This window comes from Falco cherrug, chromosome 2 (genome assembly GCF_023634085.1).
Source record: "Falco cherrug isolate bFalChe1 chromosome 2, bFalChe1.pri, whole genome shotgun sequence".
NCBI classification, from domain to species: Eukaryota; Metazoa; Chordata; class Aves; order Falconiformes; family Falconidae; genus Falco; species Falco cherrug.
This window is the reverse complement of record NC_073698.1, coordinates 20466098-20475000: the sequence shown is the minus strand read 5'-3', so window position 1 is coordinate 20475000 and position 8903 is coordinate 20466098. Positions and strand designations below refer to the sequence as shown.

General features: G+C 38.7%; 1 protein-coding gene across 1 annotated transcript in view; it reads left to right on the top strand.

Moving 5' to 3' along the window:
• Nucleotides 1-8610, top strand: part of MICU2 (mitochondrial calcium uptake 2) — a 151477-nt gene extending 142867 nt beyond the window's left edge. The window contains exons 9-12 of the mRNA XM_055701485.1: nt 709-880; nt 1166-1274; nt 5035-5192; nt 5470-8610. Of these exons, the coding sequence (XP_055557460.1) occupies nt 709-880; nt 1166-1274; nt 5035-5192; nt 5470-5574 (544 nt within the window). The 3' untranslated portion in view covers nt 5575-8610. The remainder of the gene's footprint in view (nt 1-708; nt 881-1165; nt 1275-5034; nt 5193-5469) is intronic.
• The last annotated feature ends 293 nt before the right edge of the window (nt 8611-8903 follow it).

The window sequence follows — 8903 nt, the reverse complement described above, 5'->3', positions numbered from 1 at the left end:
TAAAGAATGGGTGTCTCCTGAAAACCTTGATGTTCACCCCTTCCTTTTTCAGACAGCTCTTCTCTTACCTTCCCAAACACCTGCAACATCATTTTCTGTGCTCTACCGAACTCCATACATGTCCCTTGTAATCCTCTTTAATCCACCCTCTAGTGAGCGCAGAATTGATTTGCCAAACTCCTCTTTGCAGTTATAATCTTTGAGGCTTTTAGTTATCTTTTCCCGCAGTGATGATTTCAGGTTTCCTCTTTTCTTTCACCTTTGTAATTATTAGGGCCTCATCTTTCTAGGCACTTTCCAACCTTGTCATTCCTCTTCTATTAATGTGAAATTTCATACATCATGTGTCAGGCCTTCAGATACCGTGTCCTTTTTCATTCATTCGTTACAGTGCTGCCTTACCTATTATTTTATCTCATTATCTGCACGTTTTTAAACATTAGTAAAACTAGATGCCAAATATATCTGCAAATTGTCTTAGCAGCAGCCATCTCTGCAGGCTTAGAGAGCACCCTACTGGTGTCATTATTGAAATGCAGCCATGCAAACAAATCTGCACACAGGTAAAATTAAACTACTGACATTTTAAACAATGGTGTCGATAGTATCTGTGATTAAGAGTTAATGTCTACTGCATTTAGTAGCTAAGATAGTAATAGTGATACAGTGATGCAAGTATCAAGTTGGAGAATATCTGTTTACACTTAGGTTCATGGAAAATCTGCAAACAGAAGTCCAAGAAATGGAATTCATAAAGTTTTCAAAGGGTTTGAACGTCATGAGAAAAGAAGATTTTGCAGAATGGTTACTTTACTTCACTGATGAGGAAAACAATGAAATTTACTGGCAGAATGTGAAAGAAAGAATTGAGGCAGGAGAGGTTGGTACATAAAGTATGCTTTGTTTTGCTTCCTGGTTTGAATGTACAGGTTCTCATTTGAATGCGAGTATCTAATAATGTAACTAGTTTCCAAGTGAATTATTGCAGACCTTGAATTTTATGCAAATAAGAACAATAATAATTTGCCTACTGAGAAATACAAATATTGACGATGAGTAAGCCATCACACCTAAACACTAGGTCCCACCACATTTAATGAAATAGATTTCCTGGGGTTTGAACGTATTATTCATTATATATCATCTGAATTCTGTGATACCCTAGAATATCAGTTTGGAAGAATTCAAGACTTTCTGCAAGTTTACAAATAACCTGGAAGACTTTTCTATTGCCATGCAGATGTTTACTGTAGCCAATCGTCCTGTTAAACGGGGTAAGTACTGCACACCTTTCGTGTGTATTTCTTTAAAAAAGAAAAAATGCATTTTGTTACAGAATTAATGTAAATAAGGTTTCTCAAGGTATCCCAGAGTAGCACTGTGAAGTCCAAAAATAGTATACTGCTCTTTGTTCTGAACTAATTGTATTTCATGAAAAGGTAATAATACAAAGTTCCCAAAATGTTTTGCTTTGTAGGTTATAATGTGCTATCATATGCTGGACCACTCACAGCAGACTAAACTATAGAATAATAGAATGGGTTGGGTTGGGTTGGAAGGGACCTTTAAAGATCATCTAGTCCAAACCCTCTGCCATGGGCAGGGAAATCTTCACTGGATCAGACTGCTCAAAGCCCTGTCCAACCTGACCTTGAACAACACTTCCAATGATGGGGCATCCACAGCTTCTCTGAGCAACCTGTGTTCCACCACCCACATCGTAAAAAGTTTCTTTCTTCTGTCCAGACTAAATCTCAGCTAGGAACCATTTTGCCTTGTCCTGTCACTACAGGCCTTGGTAAAAAGTCTCTCTCCATCTTTCTTATAAGCCCCCTTTTTATATTGAAAGGGTGCAGTAAGGTCTGCCCAGAGCCTTCTCTTCTCCAGGCTGAACAACCCCAACTCTCTTGGCCTTTCTTCACAGGAGAGGTGCTGCAGCCCCCTGATCATTTTTGTGGCCCTCCTCTGGACCTGCTCTAACAGGTTCATGTCTGTCTTGTACTGGGGACCCCAGAGTTGGACACAGTACTCCGGGGGGGGGGGGGGGGGGGGGTGGGGCGCATCTCACCAGAGCGGAGTAGAGGAGCAGAATCCCCTCCCTCGACCTGCTGGCCACACTTCATTTGATGCAGCCCAGGACACGGTTGGCTTTCTGGGCTGCAAGCACACATTTCCTGGTCACGTCCAGCTTTTCATCCACCGGTACCCCCAGGTCCTTCTCTGCAGGGCTGCTTTCAGTCCAGTTTAAGTTCTAGGTTAAGAAGGAGTTATTGGAACAATACATGCTTTAGTAGCAGTTAATGATAACAGAGCTTTTTCTTCATAGCGAAGCTAGTGATCTAAGGAAACTAAACAATAGAAACCTCTTCTTTTGCAGGTCTGTAGCATCTTGCTGAGTTTTATTTATTCCTCCATACTGCCTTCTCCATGTGCTTATCTAGTGTTATGCAATTGTGGCTATGAAAAACAAACAATGTAGTAAAATAGGTTTTAAAATAAAGATTTGGAGGGAGGAAGTTGTTTCCTTACCATATGGTAGAAATAGGAGCAATGCAACAAAAGTTTCATGGCATGCAAATGCTTTTTGTTATAATCCTGAGGTTGTTAATTACTTGTTATACTTGAAGGACAGCTCTCATAGGTTCTTTGGAAATAGCAACGTAAGAAGTTCTTACGGAAATTTGATGAGCCATTACATTCATTGAAATAAATATTTGATGGGCTTATATGGAAAAGGTGAGCGAGATGTGAGAAGACAGGAAGAGAACTCAGTATTCTTGAGAGAGAAGTGTTTGGATTTGAACTAAAGAAGGCCAAAACTGGGGGATTTACAGCTTGTGACTTTCAACACTAGTTAGTCCGGCCTTCTGGAAGAGTTTCGTTTCCACAGCCTCTCTGGGGGGGCTGTTCTAGTGCTTAACCACTCTCATCGTGAAGACTTTCTTTTCTGTGTCAAACCCTTGCTCCAGCTTACAATGATTGTGTCTTACCTCCATGCACCTTCGAGAAAAATAGAACGCGCTGTTCTCCGTAACCCCTCTTAGGCAGTTGAAAGCTGCGACAAAATCCCCCCTCACACTTCTGTTCTCCTCAGCTTCTCTTCTTCCATCCTGTGCTCCAGTTCCCAGCTGGATTTGTGGCCCTCCCCTGCGTGGTCTGACATCTTTCTTCTGTGGGGGGAGACAGTTTTTATTTGCACAAGGTGTACAAAGTGTGCAGAGGAAAGAGGATGAATTAATGGTGAAATAATAGTCACAACTGGGATACAAGCGTGTAGCTCACTTAATAGAGAAGTATCCCAATTTAGGTGCCAGAGGATGATGAGGCCAACAGGTGATGTTTCCATGTAAGAACTCATTCCTAACCAACAGGCAGTTGTGACTCTGTTTATGCACTGAACCATGCTGTGGTCAAAAACAGTCGTCTCCTGAGGTAGCTCACAGATGTTACATATGTACATGTCTAATCCTTTCCTGAATCTCACAAAGTTCTTTGTCTTGCTGTTTGCATGTGTGTATGTGTGTGTATTCACACACATATGAATATTTCTCTAAAAAATAAAAGACAGTCCTTTAGTCCTTCCTTTTATTCTAGACTTCTTTTCTTCCGAGTTAGCAGCTCATCTTTTCTCTCTGATAAGGTGCCCTGTCTTGGTTTCAGGATTATTATGCTGTACCATTTTAGATCTTTCTCCTTTTCTTCATGTTCTGTTCAAGAAAGTGCAGTGCCATCTCTGGATTTATATTTAGCTTCAAGAGCTGAAACAGTTAACATCTTTTAAGGACAAAATTAAGACACTACTATAAGCATCCTGTATTTCATGTCTTTTTCAAATTGTGCTATATCCTTTTACAGAAGGATTTTCAACTTAATTATATTTAAACCAACTGTAAATCAATCAACTGCATTTATACAGGAATTGTTCAGAGGCAAAGATGAGAGCTGAGTCAGGAGTGCTCTTTCCTTTAGTAAGCTTCAGAACTAATCATATTTACAGTGCTATTTATAAACAGCACTTGTTTATGAAAGCAGAACCACGTTATTACTGTATTTATTACTTAGTTGGACAACTTTCTGGAATAATCCACAATACTGCTACACTTTAATAACCTCCAGTCCCTCCTTGAAATTCACACTTCCATGATGCCTTCAAAAATGTATCCAATTCATGTGTTGTGATGGTGCTTGCTATAATAAACAATAATCACTTCACTTTTACTACCTGCTGTTTTACGGCAACCCCACACATTCCCTCATTGTCTTTGAGTCAAAACTCCAGATTCTTTACATCACAAGACCAGAAGTGGGAATGGTAGGTATTACTGTAATGCACATGGTAGTATAAAGAGAGAAGGCCAAAGAGCTGAAGAGTAGGGTAGATCTCTTAAAGGTATGACAGCTTTTTCTGTCATAAATCCTCACAAACTCTTCAATCATAATTTAAGAGAAGGTAACCTACTTCTTTAAAAAATAGAACTGTGGGTATATAAAGCTGTGTGCTGTTAACAGTGCGTTGACTGTTAGATAGTCTGTGTTCGTACAGAGCTGCCGAGGGGGTTGTTGGTTGAGGTGGAGCATATTGCACAGTACTGTTCTCTGAGGTGGAGTTTTCTTGCAGAATGAATTGGCATGAGACTGGTTCAAGGTAAAATGGTAGTATTTCTTACGAGACTGGTGAAGCAAATGCTTACCATCCTTACGCACAGTTATCAGCCAAAAGTATGTAAGTTTTCAGCATACAGCTATTTCTAGCAAAAATTACCGCTGTTACTGTTGCTTGAGAAGTCGTGCATTTCAAAAGTTAATTGTACAATTAATAAAGATAGTGTTATGAAAGATGAAGCAAGCTCAAGAATGCTTGAACTGAGGCCTCCTAATAGTTTACTAGTTCACACATCCCAAATTCTCCAGTTAGGATACCCATGAGAGACTGTAAATTGTACAGAATCCTGCTATTTATGTGCTTTCGGATCTTCTTCACAAGTTCACAGTCACCTATGATGTAACATTATATCTTTATTATATCTTTACTAGCTGAGTTCAAGAGAGCAGTGAAGGTGGCAACAGGACAGGAGCTCTCAGATAATGTTTTGGATACCATCTTCAAGATTTTTGATTTAGATGGAGATGACTGCCTCAGCCATGGCGAGTTTCTTGGAGTCCTAAGGAACCGAATTCATCGAGGTTTGAGGGTAACAAGCTGACATTATTGTTTTTAAATACCACAGATGATTGCTACAACTGTCTCGTTAATGCTTGTAGGAACACAAGTAGAGATAGTGAACAGAAAGAAGTTATATTTTAAACTTACAGCTTATGAATCTGGGAAGAGTGCTGCCACCAAGAACTCGTTATTATGCATGTGAACTATGGAAGCAGCAGCACTGCATTATGTATTATATTTACACAGTCTGTGAATAAAGTCTTTCTTTGTGTAAATGCTGAACATACTTTTAACTTTATTAACAGGTACCACAACAGCAAGGCATTCAAGGTTACTGGAAGTGTGTGAAAAGAGAAAGCATTAAAGGAGCCAAAGAAGTGTGGAAGCAAACTGGGAAAAGTCCTTTTTAAAGCACTCCAATGTTCTCTTGCTATAAATGTTGTTGTTTAGGGGAGTTTGTCCTGTTTACATAATAGCTGAAACAAAATTACTCTCTTTTTTTTACTATAGTTAAACTTTAATTAACTGAGTTGCTAATGCAATAATTTTATATCGTTCTAGTGCTTTCAGTTTGGTTTACAGAACTTTTATCACTTTTGACCTTCATAGGGAAGTACTCTTGTTTTGGGGAATAATGTTGTTTACTCCTCTGTGGAGTCTGACCCTGCACTGTAGTGTGCAGGATACACAGGATTTAATAGTGGCCACTGGCAGCAATGTCACAGAATATTACTATCTCCTGTTGAAAGAGAGAACATCATCTCAGTTAGCCTCTAATCCAGCAGTTTTCTTTCTCTGGCAAGGACAGAGGTCCTAAAGGCTAAATCACTTGCACAATCCATGCAGATCAAGTTATCCTAAATCAAAAAGGAAAATTCACATGGTTCATGCCCTCGGTACTGTGAACTGCTCCTGTGCTATTTTGTGGTGGATGATTCCATCAGATCCTGTGTGGATGTCTAGTTTGTCTACCTTCATGATGATGATATTAAACTGGAAATACACAACCATTGATACAGGCTTTAGAAGTTGTACATTGATCTATGAATGTGCATTGAGTCTCTCAGACCTCTTCAACAAAGTATAAATGAGAAGCAAAAATCCTCATTCTATCGTAAATAGTGGCAGCCACAATTTGATTCATAACTATTTTGCTTTAATTGTATTGCAGAAGGTGAATAGTTGCTTTATATTACTAAAGGTTGTGACAGGGAATGCTGCAGTATCTCAGGAATTCAAGGTTCTAATAAGCAAGTGTTGGGGGAATAAGTCCAATGGAAAAGTAGATACAAGTGTTTATTAATCTGAAATGCAATGTTAGACATAAAATCTTGAACAGTAAAACCAGGAACAGATCAAAAATAACGTTAAGCAATTATAGATGAACATTTTTTAGCTGTAACATAGTGTGTGTCAATGTATATGCAGGTGTGCATGTTACGTGTTTTTTCCTTCTTACAGCCTTTGGGGCTGATAGTCCCAGGTCCAGATCAGTCTTCCTGGTTGGCCACTATATATAGGACATAAACTTACCTGTAAAGCTTTCAGGGTTCTTCCTCTTTCCACCTCTCAGCCGTCTGGCTTGTCTTGGCTGGGCTGAAGGCTTAACCTTTCAAGACATGTTTGTGGTAACAGGCTCAAAAGGTGGACTAGGGAGATGTCTCTTTGTAAGGAAGTATCCATCCCCTTTAAGCATGACACTAACTATGTTATTCTCAAAGTTGTATATAGGCTTAACAGAAGATGTTTTGTTGTAATTTCTTTGAGTTTCGGTGGGAGGAGTCTTGAGAAGAGGGGAACCTTCTGTGCTAGATAGACATCAGAGTAGCCCTCACTCAGGAGGGACCGGAGAAACTGCATTAGGAAACCATAAAGATCCCACCTAAGAAGCACTGAGATTACAGAGAAAGTATTTGGTATGTTGGTAGCTGTCAGGCAGGCTTGTGCTGAGGAGGAGTCCTACCGGCCGAGCCTCAGCGTGGTGGTCTCTGCTAGGGGAACAGCGTGAGAAGCTAGCAAAGCAGCTCTTCCCGCCACAGCCTTCACTTGGAGCTTTAATTTAGATTTTGTTAAAAGAGGAGGTGGTTGTATTCTTGTCATCTGTGCACATGCACCCAGTGTCACCCACCAGAACAAGACCATGTCTATGTGGGTGTCCTGAGGCTGTCTGGAAAGATCAGGCACCAGGTGACCACCAAGGACCAACCCCTTTTCCCCAGGAAACAATCCAAATGAAATAACAATGCAGTAGACGCCTCAGCCTCCCTCCTGCCCCAGACTGGACTCATGCACTGCTTTGTAGGCAACAAGAAATTAGCTGGTTTACTTTGAGCGTTCAGAAGTTGCTTGTTTCTTCTGGTGAAGGGGAGCTATGACTAAGAGATAGCTAATGGGAGCAAAGGTGGGGCAGTGGCACTGGCATCGAAGTACCACAGCAAGCTTCACATCACCAAATAATTAAATAAAGGACACAAGCAAGCAAAGCACTGCTGTGTCACAGAAGTGTGTGTGTTCACCCAAAGTGTGCTTTGTTCCAACTCTGGCTTTAATGCAAGGCTGCCTTTTACTCATTGCTGTTAATATTTTGGCAAATTATTTTTACATTGTAATGGAGATTATTCTTTAATATTTTATTCTGTGTAATGTTAATGGATTTTATGATATTCTTTATTGCTTTATTGGTTCCTTTTGTTTACTAATTACTTGCATCCTACAAACTGTTTGGTTTTCTTTTGGAAAAAATTCATTTAGCTTTACTGTATCTGCAAGTTTAATTCTTCATTGCTCATTTGTATCTGGGTTTGTGCAATCAGCAGTATCTGCTTTCGGTAACAAGTTACTAAAAATGGAATTTCAAATTTTATTTTTTAGCAAAAGCTTTGGTGTAAAGTTCAGAGGAAAAAGAAAACATATGCTTATTTTTAAATTAACTTTGTGTCTGTAGTAAAAAAAGAAATCAAATGATTGATTAGGAATTAAAATAGAGTTTCAAAATATTTTCAGAAGAAGTTATCCTAAAAGTACAGCCAGATAGGAACTCCTTTGAACGCTAGGGACTTGTCAGGCTTGAAGAATCAGACTGTATTTAATTTGTAGTCTATTTTTATTTGTCTTAACTAAAAGGCTTTACAAAACAGTCTTAAAATAACTTCTCATTTAATATCTTAGGTTGAAAGAACAGTTTATGTAAGTGTTTACACATACCTTGTCTTTTCAGGAATCCATCATAGTTTTAGCATTAGATGTTTTAGTTCCTTTTAAGTAACTGTATGGTATTTGCAACCTGTCTGTCAGCATTACTTAATGCATTGTAGTTAAAAGTTTATGCCAGCTGCCAATGTATCAGTTAAACGTATCAATTATGACTTTTTTAATGTTAGGAACTCTTCCTCTGAACAGAAATGTATAGAAAAAGTAAATAAAAATAATTTTTTTTTAATCTCCAACATTGCATCTGAATGTTATGTGGAATAAAGATGAACACATTGCATATTGCAGAAGTCTCAAAAATTAGTCTAATGTCTTTCAGAAGGATACGTAAGGGTGAGTACAAGTCATTTAGAGCATATAACTCATTTACAGAATTTTAATTGTATCCCCATAACATAATTGTTTAAGAACAGTTTAAGAACATTTATTCTTCATTTTTAAAAGAAGCAAAGGCAAAAATGCAGTGTAATATACTAGAATTAAGAGAAACTCATTGGTTGTTTCTAGAAGTTAGTTTTGATGTCTCAAT